General features: G+C 42.2%; 1 protein-coding gene across 1 annotated transcript; it reads left to right on the forward strand.

Annotated features, from left to right (window-relative positions):
* The first annotated feature begins 1,456 nt into the window (after positions 1 to 1,456).
* Positions 1,457 to 3,828, forward strand: LOC121282422 (protein SSUH2 homolog). Its single transcript, XM_041196137.1, has 2 exons — positions 1,457 to 1,461; positions 2,781 to 3,828. The coding sequence occupies exons 1-2, from the start codon at positions 1,457 to 1,459 to the stop codon at positions 3,826 to 3,828; spliced, it is 1,053 nt and encodes a 350-aa protein (XP_041052071.1).
* Positions 3,829 to 19,797: the final 15,969 nt, after the last annotated feature.

Raw genomic sequence — 19,797 nt, forward strand, 5'->3', positions numbered from 1 at the left:
AAGCCAGGGAACTACAGACTAGTGAGTCTCACATCAGTGGTAGGGAAACTATTGGAGAAAATTCTGAAAGAGAGAATCTATCTCCACTTGGAGAGGCAAGGTTTGATCAGGGATAGCCAGCATGGTAATTTGATAAGGTGGATTCAAAATTGGCTTAGTTGTAGGAGGTAGAGGTTGATGACAGAAGGATGCTTTAGTGGCTGGAAGCCAGTGTCCAGTGGCATACCACAGGGATCTGTGCTCAGTCCCCTATTATTCGTCATTTATATAAACGACATTGATGACTATGTTGGCGGTAGGATTAATAAGTTTGTGGATGACACAAAAATTGGCCAGGTGGTTAACAGTGAGGTTGAGTGTCTTGGGCTACAAGAAGATATAAACAGTATGGTCAAATGGGCAGATAAGTGGCAGATGGAATTTAACCCTGAAAAGTGTGAGGTGATACACTTTGGAAGGAGCAATTTGACAAGGAAGTATTCAATGAACGGCATGACACTAGGAAATTCTGAGGAACAAAGGGACCTTGGCGTGTGTGTCCATAGATCTCTGAAGGCGGAGGGGCATGTTAGTGGGGTGGTGAAAAAGGCATATGAGACACTTGCCTTTATCAATCGAGGCATAGATTACAAAAGTAGGGAGATCATGTTGGAGTTGTATAGAACCTTGGTGAGGCCACAGCTGGAGTACTGTATGCAGTTCTGGTCACCACACTATAGGAAGGATGTGTTGCATTGGAGGGGGTGCAGAGGAGATTCACCAGGATGTTGCCTGGGATGAAACATTTAAGTTATGAAGAAAGGTTGGATAGAGTTGGATTGTTTTTGTTGGAGCAGAGAAGACTGAGGGGCGACCTGATCAAGATGTACAAGATTATGATGGACATGGACAGGGTGGATAGGGAGCAGCTGTTCCCCTTAGTTGAAGGGTCAGTCATGAGGGGACACAAGTTCAAGGTGAGGGGCAGGAGGTTTAGGGGGGATGTGAGGAAAAACTTTTTTACCCACAGGGTGGTGATGGTCTGGAATGCGCTGCCTGGGAGGGTGGTGGAGGCTGGTTCCCTCACATCTTTGAAAAAGTACTTGAATGAGCACTTGGCATGTCATAACATTCAAGGCTATGGGCCAAGTGCTGGTAAATGGGGTTAGGTAGGTAGGTCAGATGTTTCTCACATGTCGGTGCAGTCTTCATGGGCCGAAGGGCCTCTTCGGCACTGTGTGATTCCGTGATCTGCCAGCTTGCTTCTCTACTTTATTATTTTTTAATGTATTCTTGATTAACCTTTGACTGTGTCCTTTTAACCTAATTTCCCCTTCCATTGTAGGCAACTCTGTCTTCATTCCCTTGCAATTGCCTTTACATTTATAGCACTGGTTTTAGACCCACACTTCTCACCCTTAAACTGAATGTGAAATTCTATCATGTTATGATCACTCATACCAGAAGATCCTTTACCATGAGGTAATTAATTAATCCTGTTCATTATACATTACCAGGTCTAAAGTAGCCTATTCTCTAGTTGGTTCCAGAATGTATTGTTCCAATAAACTGTCCCGAATATGCTTCATGAACTCATTTCCTAGGCTACCATTGTGAATTAAATTCATCCAATCAATATGAATATTAAAATTGCATACAATTATTGCAGTCTGCTCCTTATAAGTCCCCACTATGTATTGATGTATACTCTGTCCTACAGTATAGCTACTGTTAGGGGATCTATAAAGTAATCCATCAGCAGCATCCATCCTTTGCCATTAAGGCTGGTGTATTTACCCCCTAGACCATTAGGGCTGGTGTATTTACTGCCCCACTCCCCAGACCAACAAGGCTGGTATATTTACCATCAGACAATTAGGGCTGGTGTATTTACCCCCTAGACCATTAGGGCTGATATATTTACCTCCCAGACCAACAAAGCTGGCGTATTTATCATCAGACAATTAGGGCTGGTGTATTTACCCACCATCCCACCCCAGACCATTAAGGCTGGTGTATTTACCCCTCCCCCCAGCCCCTGCCAGCCACCGCACTGCCCCCCCACCCCAACCCTCATGACCATTAAGGCTGGTGTATTTAGCCTGTAGTCTTCAGTACTGCTGTATTCACTATTTGGAAGTTCCACTTGGAATTCTGTCCATGATTGGAAATATTTCATTGAATTTCTGGGTTTCTGGGAATGATTGTGACTGTCTCACCCACTCTTTGCTCCCAAAGCCTTCTTGGCTGATGGGTTTGCTAAAGGGTTGGGTCCAAGGAGAAGACAGCAGACACTGGCACCCATCACTGGGCAGACTGGGTGATTGGAATGGCAGCTGTTAATATATAGAGTAACAAACAGTGTGGTTGGCATCATCACAGTGCCAACTTGATGTCACGTTGTGTAGTAGATGATGAACTGTGTGACATCATAATCTGCTGAGTCAGCACAACCTCAGGTCCACAATGTTCCCAGCCAGTAGAAAGATGCTTTGCGTTCTTTTGAGGCCAAGATATGTCAGAGAATCTTCCAAGATGTTCGGAAGTGCTTGATGACTGGGAAAAATGTGGTAAGAATGTGGAACAGTCTGTCACAAGGAGACTAATAGCACTGGTGCATTTCATGGGGAGTTAATTAAGCATATGGAGTTGGAAGTATTCAAAGGATAATGCTGATAGGGTGAGGTGAAGAGGAGTGGGATGTGGCTCATTTAGAGTATAAATGTTGGCATTGAGCACTTAGTCTAAATGGTTTGTTTCTGTACTGTAGACTCTAGCTCAATCTACTTTCTCCTTTAAAGGATATTCAGGTGGTCAGAGGATTCCCATCTCGAAAAGGAGCTCAATGATCCGTCCTGTGGAAATACTCATGATTGGACCTATATTCCTGCTCCAAGAGCGGTCAAAAAGCCCGACAACTATGAGCTGCAGAACCCTGTGCACACAGTAACACCAGAGATCCTGAGTAAGGAGGAAGTAAGGAAAACCTTGATGGGCTGGGTGAGACGAAAGCTACGCTATAAAAATGAATTGGTTCGAGAAATGGAGATTACGGAAATCATGCCATCTATAATATTTTACTATGTTCTGGATACTTTCATTGAGCAAAGGGCTTTGAAATTCTCCTATCAGGAAAATCCAGTCATTGGAACAGCACTCCCACCCAATAGGAAATTGAAAGCTTGGGAGGTACAGTGTTTTCCTGTCAAGAGCTTTCAAGATGAAACCAAGTATTTTCACATGCCCAACAGTGACAAGAAAGGAATGTGTATCAGCTGCTATGGGCGAGGCCTTGTCCTTTGTGCCACGTGCTGGGGCTCAGGTGAAATTGACTGCAGGAAGGCTTATTCCAACGGGAGGGGCAGGATGCTGAGCCTGTGCCCAGAGTGCACGGGGAACAACACTGCCGACTGCGAGAAATGCTCAGCCATCGGCCACATTCAGTGCCTCCGGTGCAGCGGCAAGGGCAAGGTCTGGTACTTCACCAATCTGAAGGTTGAGTACCTGACCCACCGGAAGTACAAACTGATCGCTGACGAGGACTTCCCCACCTCAGCAGTGCAGAAGGCCCATGGGCTGGTCTTGCATGACCATACCGCGGAGCTACTCACGCCCATCAGCACCTGCAGCGAGGAGGAGGTCAACATCGCATCTCAGGTCCTGGTGGAGGAGTCACACTTTGCCTGGCCCGATTCGCGAATTGTCCAACAGCAACATAGCCTGAAGGCTATCCCTGTCAGTAAGGTCCTCTTCACCTGGGAGGGACTGAACGGCTACTTCTGGATCTATGGCACCAAGCGGCAGATTTATTTCAAAAACTACCCACTGAGGAAGACTTGCTGGCCTTAATGCGTGAGGGACCAATAAACCAATGTTTTAACGGCTCTCCCGAATGCAAAGGACAATGAGGCTGAGCAATAAAAAGGAAATGCAAAGGGACCACAATGTACCTGTGTTTTCGATATGTTCTACTTTCTGATAGTAAAAGAGAGAGAGAGAGCCATGGATTTGGAATGGATCAAGTTGAGGCTATCCAAACCCTGGCTCACCTTAGTCCTTAGTAAGGTTTGCCTTCTTTGAATTTCATTGGCTCTGAGCTTTGGGAATGGAGCCCTCAGGAAAGGGGATGATGATTTAAAAGGGGCCCCAGGAGTGGGTCAGTGTTGGCAGGGGAGCCTTGATGTGTGCCAGGATTTGTGGGCAATGCCCAGAAATATGTAATTCTTCACAGGGGATCCCAGGACTATGTCAGGATTATTAATGATTCCCCAGTAGTGTGACAGAACCTGATCTGTCTGCGTGCTAGAAGTTGAATCAATCCAGTTTGGAGTTTATTCAGCACTGGCCTTAGAGTGAGCAGGAGATTAGCCAGAATTGAGACAGAGTGCCGGTGTATTTGTTCTGTGAAATTCAACTTGGAAAGTATATAGACCAACTGTGGTTAGCATCAAAGGGAGGTATGAGTTCATGGGGCAAGATGGATCAGCAAAAAAAATGTACAAATCTGCTTTCCTACACATGTCTTGTACTGTAACTGTGGTTTGCCAGTGTTTGTGTGTCTCACAGGAGCACAGATCCTTGTAGAAAGACTCCCCGTGCATTGTCCAGGGGACAGAAGTGACAAATTCTCAGAGCCCCTCAGTGAAAGGATTAGCTAATGTTACCACATCTTGGCATGGATACCAGCACAACCAATAGGCTGGATTTGGCCATGGTAATGACAGTGAAACTGTCAGCATTCCATCATTTTGGAAACTGACAGCAAACCCCGGAATCCACATATGTGCAGAATCATGTGGAGACCCAAAAGATGCAGTCAGTGATTCTGGACATCTTTAGAATGAGGTGCTATTGTGGCAACCCCCCAAAAAAATACATGGCAAATCAAATGGATTGAAATCATATTGGTACAATCCACTGTTAGCCCCAACTACAACAACATCTGCCACTGATAGCCCTAACTACAACAATTTCCACTGTTAGCCCCAACTACAACCACATCTGCCACTGATAGCCCCAACTACAACAACTTCCACTGTTAGCCCCAACTACAACCATATCTGCCACTGATAGCCCCAACTACAACAACAAATGCCACTGTTAGCCCCAAATACAACAACAACTCCCACTGTTAGCCCCAACTACAACAACAACTCCCACTGTTAGCCCCAACTACAACAACAACTCCCACTGTTAGCACCAACTATAACAACAACTCCCACTGTTAGCACCAACTACAACAACAACTCCCACTGTTAGCCACAACTACAACAACAACTCCTGCTGTTAGCACCAGCTACAACAACAACTTCTTCTGTTAGCCACAACTACAACAATATCTGCCACTGTTAGCACCAGCTACAACAACTTCCACTGTTAGCCGCAACTACAACAACACCTGCCACTGTTAGCCCCAACAACAAAAACAACTTCCATTGTTAACCCTAACTGCACCAACAACTTCCCTTGCTTGCTCCCAACCATAGCAACAACTTCCACTGAGAGCCCCAACTATACCAATAACTTCCACTGTTAACCCCAACTACAACAACAACTGACACTGCCTACCCAACTACAACAACATCTGCCACTGTTAGCCACAACTACAACAACAACTGCCACAGTTAGCCCCAACTACAACAACTGCCACTGTTAGCACCAGCTACAACAACAACTTCCACTGTCAGCCTTAACTACAACAACAACTGCCACTGCCTACCCAATTACAACAACAACTTCTACTGTTAGCCTCAACTACAACAACAACTTCCACTGCTAGCCCCCACTACAACAACAATTTCCACTTATACCCCAAATACACCAATAACTTCCTTTGCTTGCTCCAACTGCAACAACTTCGTGTTTACCCAACTACACCAACAACCATTTTATCCCCAATTACAATACCAACTTCCACAGTTAACCACAACTACAACAAGTCCCACAGTAAGCCCTAACTACAACAACAACTTCCACTGCCTGCCTAACTACAACAACAACTTCCACTACAAGCCTCACTCCAACAACAACTTCCACTATTAGCCTCAAATACAACAACAACTTCCAATGTTAGCACCAACTACAACTCCCACTGTTAGCCAAACTACAATAACATCTGCCACTGTTAACCCCAACTACAAGAACAACTTCCACTGTTAGCCCCAACTACAACAACTCCCACTATTAACCCCAACTACAACAACAACATCCATTGTTAACCCTAACTGCACCAACAACTTCCACTGTTAGCCCCAACTACAACAACAACTGCCACTGTTAGCCCCAACTACAACAACAACTTCCACTATTGACCCCAACTACAACAACAACTTCCACTATTGACCCCCAACTACAAAAAAAACTTCCACTATTGACCCCAACTACAACAACAACATTCATTGTTAACCCTAACTGCACCAACAACTTCCCTTGCTCACTCCCAACTACAACAACAACTTCCACTGATAGCCACAACTACACCAATAACTTCCTTTGTTTGCTCCAAATGCAACAACTTCCAGTGTTTACCCCAACTACACCAACAACGTCCACATTTCGTCCCAACTACAACAACAACTACAACATCCACTGTAAGGAACAATTAAGACAATAACTTGCACAGTTCGACCCAACTACAACAACAACTTCCACTGTAAGCCCAAACTACAACAACAACTTCAACTACCTGCCCAACTACAACAACAACAACTTTCACTATTAGCACCAATGACAACAACAACTTCCACTATTAGTCCCAACTACAACAAAAAATTCCACTAATAGTCTCAACTACAACAACAACTTCCAATGTTACCCCAACTACAACAACAACTTCCAATTTTAGCCCCAACTACAACAACAACTTCCACTGTTAGCCTCAACTAAAAGACAACTTCCGCTGTTAGACACAATTACAACAACAACTTCATTGCAGTCCCAACTACAACAAGAACTTCCCCTGTCAGTCTCAACTAAAACAACAATTTCAACTGTTCGCCTCAACTACGACAGCAATTTCCACTGTTAGCCTCAACTACAACAAGAAGTTCCACTGTTAGGCCCAAATACAACAACAACAATTTCTACTGTTAGCTGTAACTACAACAACGACAATCTCCACTGTTAGCCATGACTACGACAACAACAGCCACTGTTAGTCTCAACTACAACATCAACTTCCACTGTTAGTCCCCACTGCAACAACACCTCCACTGTTTGTCCAAGCTACAACAACAACTTCCACTGCTCATTTCAACTACAGCAACAACTTCCACTGTTAGTCTCAACTACAACAACAACTTCCACTGTTAGGCCTCAATACAACAATTTCTACTGTTGGCTGCAACTACAACAACAATCTCCACTGTTTGTCATGACGACAACAACAACTGCCATATTTGCCCAAACTACAACAACAACTTCCATTGTTTGTCTCAGCTACAACAACTTCCATTATTAGCCCCAACTCCAACAACAACTTCATGTCAGTCTCAACTACAACAACAAGTTCCACTGTTCAGCCCAAAATCTACTGTTAGCTGAAGCTACAACAACAAGCTGCAGTGTTAGCCGTGTTTACAACAACAACTACCACTATTAGCCTCAACTATGACAACAGCATCCACTGTTAGACCCAATTACAACAAATTCCAATGTAAGCCCCAACTACAACAACAACTTCCAGTATTAGCCCCAACTACAACAACAACTTCCAGTGTAGGACCCAACTACAACAACAACTTCCACTGTTAACCCTAACTGCACCAACAACTTCCCTAGCTCACTCCCAACTACTACAACAACAACTTCCACTGATAGCCCCAACTATACCAATAACTTCCTTTGATTGCTCCAACTGCAACAGTGTTTACCCCAACTACACCAACAATGTCCACATTTTGTCCCAACTACAACAACAACTACAACATCCACTGTAAGGAACAATTAAGACAACAACTTGCACAGTTCGACTCAACTACAACAACAACTTCCACTGTAATCCCAAACTACAACAACTTCAAATACCTGCCCAACTACAACAACAACTTCCACTATTAGCACCAACGACAGCAACATCTTCCACTATTAGTCCCAACTACAACAACAAATTCCACTAATAGTCTCAACTACAACAACAACTTCCAATGGTACCTCAACTACAACAACAACTTCCAATATTAAACCCAACTACAAGAACAACTTCCACTGTTAGTCCCAAATACATCAACAAATTCCACTAATAGTCTCAAATACAACAATAACTTCCACAGTTAGCCTCAACTAAAAGACAACTTCCACTGTTAGACACAATTAGAACAACAACTTCATGTCAGTCCCAACTACAACAAGAACTTCCCCTGTCAGTCTCAACTACAACAACAACTTCCACTGTTAGTCTCAACTACAACAAGAAGTTCCACTGTTAGGCCCAAATACAACAACAACAATTTCTACTGTTAGCCATGACTACAACAACAACTGCCACTGTTAGTCTCAACTACAACAACTTCCACTGTTAGCCCCAACCCCAACAACAACTTCATGTCAGTCTCAACTACAACAACACCTTCTGCTGTTAACCTCAACCGACGACAGCAACTTCCACAGTTAGCCTCAACTAAAAGACAACTTCCATTGTTAGACCCAATTACAACAACAACTTCATGTCAGTCCCAATTACAACAACAACTTCACCTATCAGTTTCAACTAAAACAACAACTTCCGCTGTTAGTCTCAACTAGAACAACAATTTCCACTGTTAGCCCCAACCACAACAACTTCCACTGTTGGTCTCAAATAATACAACAACAACTTTGTGTATCAACTACAACAACTTCCACTGTTAACCCCAACTCCAACAACTTCATGTCAATCTCAACTACAAGAACAACTTCCACTGTAAGCCCCAACCCCAACAACAACTTCATGTCAGTCACAACTACAACAACAACTTCCACAGTTAGTCTCAAATACAACAACTTCATATCAGTCTGAACCACAGCAACAACTTCTTCTGTCAGTCGCAACTACAACAACAAATTCCACTGTTCGCCCCAACCCCAACAACAACTTTATGTCAGTCTCAACTACAAAAACATCTTCTGCTGTTAACCTCAACCTACGACAGCAACTTCCACAGTTAGCCTCAACTAAAAGACAACTTCCACTGTTAGACATAATTACAACAACAACTTCATGTCATTCTCAACTACAACAATATCTTCCGCTGTTAACCTCAGCTAAATGACAACTTCCACTGTTCGCCCCAACTGCAACAACAACTTCCAATGTTACCCCCAACTGCAACAACAACTTACACATTTAGCCTCAAATGCAACAAATTTCACGATTAGTGTCAACTACAACAACTTCCTTTATTAGCACCAACTAAAAAAAATATCCACTGCCCGTCTCAACTACAACAACAACAATAACTTCCACTGTTAGCCCCAGCTTCTACAACAACTTCTTGTCAGTCTCAACTACAACTACAATTGCCACTGTTAGCCCCAACTGCAACAACTTCCACTGTTTGTCCAAACTGCAATAATAATTTCCACTGTTCATCTCAAATACAACAACAGCAACTTTGTGTATCAGCTACAACAACTTCCACTGTTAGACCCAACCCCAACAACAACTTTATGTCAGTCTCAACTACAACATCTTCTGCTGTTAACCTCAACCGACGACAGCAACTTCCAAAGTTAGCCTCAACTAAAAGACAACTTCCACTGTTAGACCCAATTACAAAAACACCTTCATGTCAGTCCCAATTACAACAACAACTTCACCTATCAGTTTCAACTAAAACAACAACTTCCGCTGTTAGTCTCAACTACAACAACTTCCACAATTCGTCTCAACGAAAACAACAAATTCCACTGTTAGTCTCAACTACAACTATAAGTTCCACTGTTAGGCCCAACTACAACAACTTCCACTGTTGGTCTCAAATAATACAACAACAACTTTGTGTATCAACTACAACAACTTCCACTGTTAGTCCCAACTCCAACAACAACTTCATGTCAGTCACAACTACAACAACAACTTCCACAGTTTGTCTCAAATACAACAACAACTTCATGTCAGTCTCAACTACAACAACATCTTCTGCTGTTAACCTCAACCTACGACAGCAAAATCCACAGTTAGCCTCAACTAAAAGACAACTTCCACTGTTCGCCAAAACTACAACAACAACTTCATATCAGTCTGAACCACAGCAACAACTTCTTCTGTCAGTCTCAACTACAACAAAAAATGCCACTGTTCACCCCAACCCCAACAACAACTTTATGTCAGTCTCAACTACAACTACAAATTCCCCAGTTCACCCCAACTCCAACAACAACTTTTTGTGAGTCTCAACTACAACAACAACTTCCACAGTTCGCCCCAACTCCAACAACAACTTTATGTCAGTCTCAAATACAACAACAACTTCCACTGATTGCCTCAACTACAACAACATCTTCTGCTGTTAACCTCAACCTACGACAGCAACTTCCACAGTTAGCCTCAACTAAAAGACAACTTCCACTGTTCGCCACAACTACAACAACAACTTCATATCAGTCTGAACCACAGCAACAACTTCTTCTGTCATTCTCAACTACAACAAAAAATGCCACTGTTCACCCCAACCCCAACAACAACTTTATGTCAGTCTCAACTACAACTACAAATTCAACAGTTCGCCCCAACTCCAACAACTTTTTGTGAGTCACAACTACAACAACAACTTCCACAGTTCGCCCCAGCTCCAACAACAACTTTATGTCAGTCTCAAATACAACAACAACTTCCACTGATTGCCTCAACTACAACAACATCTTCCGCTGTTAACCTCAACTACGACAGCAACTTCCACTGTTAACCTCAACTAAAAGACAACTTCCACTGTTAGACCTAATTACAACAACAACTTCATGTCAGTCCCAACTACAACAAGAATGCACCTGTCACTCTCAACTAAAACAACAATTTCTACTGTTCACCTCAACTACAACAATGACTTCCACTGTTAGTCCCCACTGCAACAACACTTCCACTGTTTGTCCAAACTACAACAACAAATTCCACTGCTCATCTCAAATACAACAACAACTTCATGTCATTCTCAATTACAACAATATCTTCCGCTGTTAACCTCAGCTAAAAGACAACTTCCACTTTTCGTCCCAAATTCAACAACAACTTCCACTGTTCGCCCCAACTTCAACAATAACTTGCACTGTTCAGCCCAACCTCAACAACAACTTCCACTGTTGCTCCCAACTGCAACAACGACTTACACATTTAGCCTCAAATGCAACAACTTTCACGATTAGTGTCAACTACAACAACTTCCTTTATTAGCACCAACTAAAACAAAAACATCCACTGCCCATCTCAACTACAACAACAACTTCCACTGTTAGCCCCAACTCCTACAACAACTTCATGTCAGTCTCAACTACAACTACAATTTCCACTGTTAGCCCCAACTGCAACAACTTCCACTGTTTGTCCAAACTGCAACAACAACTTCCACTGTTCATCTCAAATACAACAACAGCAACTTTGTGTATCAGCTACAACAACTTCCACTGTTAGACCCAACCCCAACAACTTCAAGTCAGTCTCAAGTACAACAACATCATCTGCTGTTAACCTCAATCGATGACAGCAACTTCCAGCTAGCCTCAACTAAAAGACAACTTCCACTGTTAGACCCAATTACAACAATAACTTCATGTCAGTCCCAATTACAACAAGAACTTCGCCTGTCAGTCTCAACTAAAACAACAACTTCTGCTGTTAGTCTCAACTACAACAACAGCTTCCACAATTTGTCTCAACTAAAACAATAACTTCCACTGTTAGTCTCAACTACAACAAGAGGTTCCACTGTTAGGCCCAACTACAACAACAATTTCCACTGTTAGCCCCAACCACAACAACTTCCACTGTTGATCTCAAATAATAAAACAACAACTTTGTGTATCAACTACAACAACTTCCACTGTTAGCCCGAACTCCGAAAACTTCATGTCAATCTCAACTACAACAACTTCCACTGTTAGAACCAACTCCAACAACTTCATGTCAGTCTCAACAACAACAACAACTTCCACTGTTCGCCCCAACTCCAACAAAAAATTTATGTCAGTCTCAACTAAAACAACAACTTCCACTGTTCGCCACAACTACAGCAACGACTTCCACTGTATGTCTCAACTACAACAACAATTTAATGTCATTCTCAACTACAACAATATGTTCCGCTGTTAACCTCAGCTAAATGACAACTTCCACTGTTCGGCCCAACTTCAACAACAACTTCCACTGTTCGGCCCAACTGCAACAATAACTTCCACTGATACCCCCAACTGCAACAACAACTTACACATTTAGCCTCAAATGCAAAACAAAAACAGAATTACCTGGAAAAACTCAGCAGGTCTGGCAGCATCGGCGGAGAAGAAAAGAGTTGACGTTTCGAGTCCTCATGACCCTTCGACAGAACTTGCGTTCAAGTCCAAGAAAGAGTTGAAATATAAGCTGGTTTAAGGTGTGTGTGTGGGGGGCGGAGAGATAGAGAGACAAAGAGGTGGGGGGGGGGGGAGGTGTGGTTGTAGGGACAAACAAGCAGTGATAGAAGCAGATCATCAAAAGATGTCAACGACAATAGTACAATAGAACACCTAGGTGTTAAAATTAAAGTTGGTGATATTATCTAAACGAATGTGCTAATTAAGAATGGATGGTAGGGCACTCAAGGTATAGCTCTAGTGGGTTTTTTTTTATATAATGGAAATAGGTGGGAAAAGGAAAATCTTTATAACTTATTGGAAAAAAAAGGGAAGGGGGAAACAGAAAGGGGGTGGGGATGGGGGAGGGAACTTACGACCTAAAGTTGTTGAATTCAATATTCAGTCCGGAAGGCTGTAAAGTCCCTAGTCGGAAGATGAGGTGTTGTTCCTCCAGTTTGCGTTGGGCTTCACTGGAACAATGCAGCAAGCCAAGGACAGACATGTGGGCAAGAGAGCAGGGTGGAGTGTTGAAATGGCAAGCGACAGGGAGGTTTGGGTCATTCTTGCGGACAGACCGCAGGTGTTCTGCAAAGCGGTCGCCCAGTTTACGTTTGGTCTCTCCAATGTAGAGGAGACCACATTGGGAGCAACGAATGCAGTAGACTAAGTTGGGGGAAATGCAAGTGAAATGCTGCTTCACTTGAAAGGAGTGTTTGGGCAACAACTTTCATGATTAGTGTCAACTACAACAACTTCCTTTATTCGCACCAACTAAAAAAAAAACATCTGTCGAAGTTCTGTCGAAGGGTCATGAGGACTCGAAACGTCAACTCTTTTCTTCTCCGCCGATGCTGCCAGACCTGCTGAGTTTTTCCAGGTAATTCTGTTTTTGTTTTAAAAAAAAAACATCCACTGCCCGTCTCAACTACAACTACAATTTCCACTGTTAGCCCCAACTGCAACAAATTCCACTGTTTGTCCAAACTGCAACAACAACTTCCACTGTTCATCTCAAATACAACAACAGCAACTTTGTGTATCAACTACAACAACTTCCACTGTTAGACCCAACCCCAACAACAACTTTATGTCAGTCTCAAGTACAACAACATCTTCTGCTGTTAACCTCAACCGACAACAGCAACTTCCACAGTTAGCCTCAACTAAAAGACAACTTCCACAGTTAGAACCAATTACAACAACAACTTCATGTCAGTCCCAATTACAACAACAACTTCACCTATCTGTTTCAACTAAAACAACAACTTCCGCTGTTATCTCAACTACAACAACAACTTCCACAATTCGTCTCAACTACAACAACAACTTCCACAATTCGTCTCAACGAAAACAACAAATTCCACTGTTAGTCTCAATTACAACAAGAGGTTCCACTGCTAGGCCCAACTACAACAACAGTTTCCACTGTTAGCCCCAACCACAACAACTTCCACTGTTGGTCTCAGATAATACAACAACAACTTTGTGTTTCAACTACAACAACTTCCACTGTTAGCCCCAACTCCAACAAATTCATGTCAATCTCAGCTACAAGAACAACTTCCACTGTAAGCCCCAACCCCAACAACAACTTCATGTCAGTCACAACTACAACAACAACTTCCATAGTTAGTCTCAAATACAACAACGACTTCATGTCAGTCTCAACTACAACAACATCTTCTGCTGTTAACCTCAACCTACGACAGCAACTTCCACAGTTAGCCTCAACTAAAAGACAACTTCCACTGTTCGCCACAACTACAACAACAACGTCATATCAGTCTGAACCACAGCAACAACTTCTTCCGTCAGTCTCAACTAAAACAACAAATTCCACAGTTCGCCCCAACTCCAACAACTTCATGTCAGTCTCAACTATAACAACAGCTTCCACTGATTGCCTCAACTACAACAACATCTTCCGCTGCTAACCTCAACTACGACAGCAAATTCCACTGTTAACCTCAACTAAAAGACAACTTCCACTGTTAGACCTAATAACAACAACAACTTCATGTCAGTCCCAACTACAACAAGAATGCACCTGTCAGGATCAACTAAAACAACAACTTCCACTGTTCGCCTCAACTACAACAATGACTTCCACTGTTAGTCCCCACTGCAACAACACTTCCAATGTTTGTCCAAACTACAACAACAACTTCCACTGCTCATCTCAACTTCAGCAACAATTTCCACTGTATGTCTCAACTACAACAACAACTTCATGTCATTCTCAATTACAACAATATCTTCCGCTGTTAACCTCAGCTAAAAGACAACTTCCACTGTTCGTCCCTACTTCAACAACAACTTCCACTGTTCACCCCAACTTCACCAACAACTTCCACTGTTCGCCCCAACTGCAGCAACAACTTACACATTTAGCCTCAAATGCAACAACTTTTACTATTAGTGTCAACTACAACAACTTCCTTTATTAGCACCAACTGAAACAAAAACATCCACTGCCCCTCTCAACTAAAACAACAACTTCCACTGTTTCCTGCAACTCCTACAACAACTTCATGTCAGTCTCAACTACAACTACAATTTCCACTGTTAGCCCCAACTGCAACAACTTCCACTGTTTGTCCAAACTGCAACAACAACTTCCACTGTTCATCTCAAATACAACAACAGCAACTTTGTGTATCAGCTACAACAACTTCCACTGTTAGACCCAACCCCAACAACAACTTCATGTCAGTCTCAACTACAACAACATCTTCTGCTGTTAACCTCAACCGACGACAGCAACTTCCACAGTTAGCCTCAACTAAAAGACAACTTCCACAGTTAGAACCAATTACAACAACAACTTCAGGTCAGTCCCAATTACAACAAGAACTTCACCTGTCAGTTTCAATTACAACAAAATCTTCTGCTGTTAACCTCAACTGATGACAGCAACTTCCAGTTAGCCTCAACTAAAAGACAACTTCCAGTGTTAGACCCAATTACAACAATAACTTCATGTCAGTCTCAAATACAACAACAACATCCACTGATCGCCTTAATTACAACAATATCTTCCGCTGTTAACCTCAATTACGACAGCAAATTCCACTGTTAACCTCAACTAAAAGACAACTTCCACTGTTAGACCTAAGTACAACAACAACGTCATGTCAGTCCCAACTACAACAAGAATGCAACTGTCAGTCTCAACTAAAACAACAACTTCCACTGTTCGCCTCAACTACAACAATGACTTCCACTGTTAGTCCCCACTGCAACAACACTTCCAATGTTTGTCCAAACTACAACAACAACTTCCACTGCTCATCTCAACTACAGCAACAATTTCCACTGTATGTCTCAACTACAACAACAACTTCATGTCATTCTCAACTACAACAATATCTTCCGCTGTTAACCTCAGCTAAAAGACAACTTCCACTGTTCGTCCCAACTTCAACAACAACTTCCACTGTTCGCCATAACTTCAGCAACAACTTACACTTTTAGCCTCAAATGCAACAACTTTCACGATTAGTGTCAACTACAACAACTTCCTTTATTAGCACCAACTAAAAAAACAACATCCACTGCCCGTCTCAACTACAACAACAACTTCCACTGTTGGCCCCAACTCCTACAACAACTTCATGTCAGTCTCAACTACAACTACAATTTCCACTGTTAGCCCCAACTGCAACAACTTCCACTGTTTGTCCAAACTGCAACAATAACTTCCATTGTTCATCTCAAATACAACAACAGCAACTTTGTGTATCAACTACAACAACTTCCACTGTTAGCCCCAACCCCAACAACAAATTTATGTCAGTCTCAACTACAACAACAACTTCCACTGATCGCCTCAACTACAACAACATTTTCTGCTGTTAAACTCAATTACGACAGCAAATTCCACTGTCAACCTCAACTAAAAGACAACTTCCACTGTTAGACCTAATTACAACAACAACTTCAAGTCAGTCCCAACTACAACAAGAATGCACCTGTCATTCTCAACTAAAACAACTACTTCCACTGTTCGCCTCAACTACAACAACGACTTCCACTGTATGTCTCAACTACAACAACAACTTCATGTCATTCTCAACTACAACAATATCTTCCACTGTTAACCTCAGCTAAATGACAACTTCCACTGTTCGGCCCAACTTCAACAACAACTTCCACTGTTCAGCCCAACTGCAACAACAACTTCCACTGTTACCCCCAACTGCAACAACAACTTACACATTTAGCCTCAAATGCAACAACTTTCACGATTAGTGTCAACTACAACAACTTCCTTTCTTCGCACCAACTAAAAAAAAAACATCCACTGCTCGTCTCAACTACAACTCCAATTTCAACTGTTAGCCCCAACTGCAACAACTTCCACTGTTTGTCCAAACTGCAACAACAACTTCCACTGTTCATATCAAATACAACAACAGCAACTTTTTGTATCAACTACAACAACGTCCACTGTTAGACCCAACCCCAACAACAACTTCATGTCAGTCTTAACTACAACAACATCTTCTGCTGTTAACCTCAACCGACAACAGCAACTTCCACAGTTAGCCTCAACTAAAAGACAACTTCCACTGTTAGACCCAAATACAACAACAACTTCATGTCAGTCACAATTACAACAACAACTTCACCTATCAGTTTCAACTAAAACAACAACTTCTGCTGTTAGTCTCAACTACAACAACAACTTCCACAATTCGTCTCAACGAAAACAACAAATTCACTGTTAGTCTCAACTACAACAAGAAGTTACACTGTTAGGCCCAACTACAACAACAATTTCCACTGTTAGCCCCAACCACAACAACTTCCACTGTTGGTCTCAAATAATACAACAACAACTTTGTGTATCAGCTACAACAACTTCCACTGTTAGCCCCAACTCCAACAACTTCATGTCAATCTCAACTACAAAAAGAACTTCCACTGTAAGCCCCAACCCCAACAACAACTTCATGTCAGTCACAACTACAACAACAACTTCCACAGTTAGTCTCAAATACAACAACAACTTCATGTCAGTCTCAACTACAACATCATCTTCTGCTGTTAACCTCAACCTACGACAGCAACTTCCACAGTTAGCCTCAACTAAAAGACAACTTCCACTGTTTGCCACAACTACAACAACAACTTCATATCAGTCTAAACCACAGCAACAACTTCTTCTGTCAGTCTCAACAACAATAACAAATTCCACAGTTCGCCCCAACTCCAACAACTTCTTCTGTCAGTCTCAACTACAACAACAACTTCCACTGATTGCCTCAACTACAGCAACATCTTCCGCTGTTAACCTCAACTACGACAGCAAATTCCACTCTTAACCTCAACTAAAAGACAACTTCCACTGTTAGACCTAATTACAACAACAACTTCATGTCAGACCCAACTACAACAAGAATGCACCTGTCAGGATCAACTAAAACAACAATTTCTACTGTTCACCTCAACTACAACAATGACGTCCACTGTTAGTCCCCAATGCAACAACACTTCCACTGTTTGTCCAAACTACAACAACAACTTCCACTGCTCATCTCAACTAAAACAATAACTTCCACTGTTCGCCTCAACTACAACAACGACTTCCACTGTATGTCTCAACTACAACAACAACTTCATGTCATTTTCAATTACAACAATATCTTCCGCTGATAACCTCAGCTAAATGACAACTTCCACTGTTCGTCCCAACTTCAACAACAACTTCCACTGTTCGCTCCAACTTCAACAACAACTTCCACTGTTCGCCCCAACTTCAACAACAACTTCCACTGTTCACCCCAACTTAAACAACAACTTCCACTGTTACCCCCAACTGCAACAACATCTTACACATTTAGCCTCAAATGCAACAACTTTTACTATTAGTGTCAACTGCACCAACTTCCTATATTAGCACCACAAACAAAACATCCACTGCCCGTCTCAACTACAACAACAACTTCCACTGTTAGCCCCAACTCCTACAACAACTTCATGTCAGTCTCAACTACAACTACAATTTCCACTGTTAGCCCCAACTGCAACAACTTCCACTGTTTGTCCAAACTGCAACAACAACTTCCACTGTTCATCTCAAATACAACAACAGCAACTTTGTGTATCAGCTACAACAACTTCCACTGTTAGACCCAACCCCAACAACAACTTCATGTCAGTCCCAACTACAACAACATCTTCTGCTGTTAACCTCAACCGACAACAGCAACTTCCACAGTTAGCCTCAACTAAAAGACAACTTCCACTGTTAGACCCAAATACAACAACAACTTCATGTCAGTCACAATTACAACAACAACTTCACCTATCAGTTTCAACTAAAACAACAACTTCTGCTGTTAGTCTCAACTACAACAACAACTTCCACAATTCGTCTCAACGAAAACAACAAATTCACTGTTAGTCTCAACTACAACAAGAAGTTACACTGTTAGGCCCAACTACAACAACAATTTCCACTGTTAGCCCCAACCACAACAACTTCCACTGTTGGTCTCAAATAATACAACAACAACTTTGTGTATCAGCTACAACAACTTCCACTGTTAGCCCCAACTCCAACAACTTCATGTCAATCTCAACTACAAAAAGAACTTCCACTGTAAGCCCCAACCCCAACAACAACTTCATGTCAGTCACAACTACAACAACAACTTCCACAGTTAGTCTCAAATACAACAACAACTTCATGTCAGTCTCAACTACAACATCATCTTCTGCTGTTAACCTCAACCTACGACAGCAACTTCCACAGTTAGCCTCAACTAAAAGACAACTTCCACTGTTTGCCACAACTACAACAACAACTTCATATCAGTCTAAACCACAGCAACAACTTCTTCTGTCAGTCTCAACAACAATAACAAATTCCACAGTTCGCCCCAACTCCAACAACTTCTTCTGTCAGTCTCAACTACAACAACAACTTCCACTGATTGCCTCAACTACAGCAACATCTTCCGCTGTTAACCTCAACTACGACAGCAAATTCCACTCTTAACCTCAACTAAAAGACAACTTCCACTGTTAGACCTAATTACAACAACAACTTCATGTCAGACCCAACTACAACAAGAATGCACCTGTCAGGATCAACTAAAACAACAATTTCTACTGTTCACCTCAACTACAACAATGACGTCCACTGTTAGTCCCCAATGCAACAACACTTCCACTGTTTGTCCAAACTACAACAACAACTTCCACTGCTCATCTCAACTAAAACAATAACTTCCACTGTTCGCCTCAACTACAACAACGACTTCCACTGTATGTCTCAACTACAACAAC

Source organism: Carcharodon carcharias, chromosome 9, assembly GCF_017639515.1.
Source record: "Carcharodon carcharias isolate sCarCar2 chromosome 9, sCarCar2.pri, whole genome shotgun sequence".
In the NCBI taxonomy this organism is placed as follows: Eukaryota; Metazoa; Chordata; class Chondrichthyes; order Lamniformes; family Lamnidae; genus Carcharodon; species Carcharodon carcharias.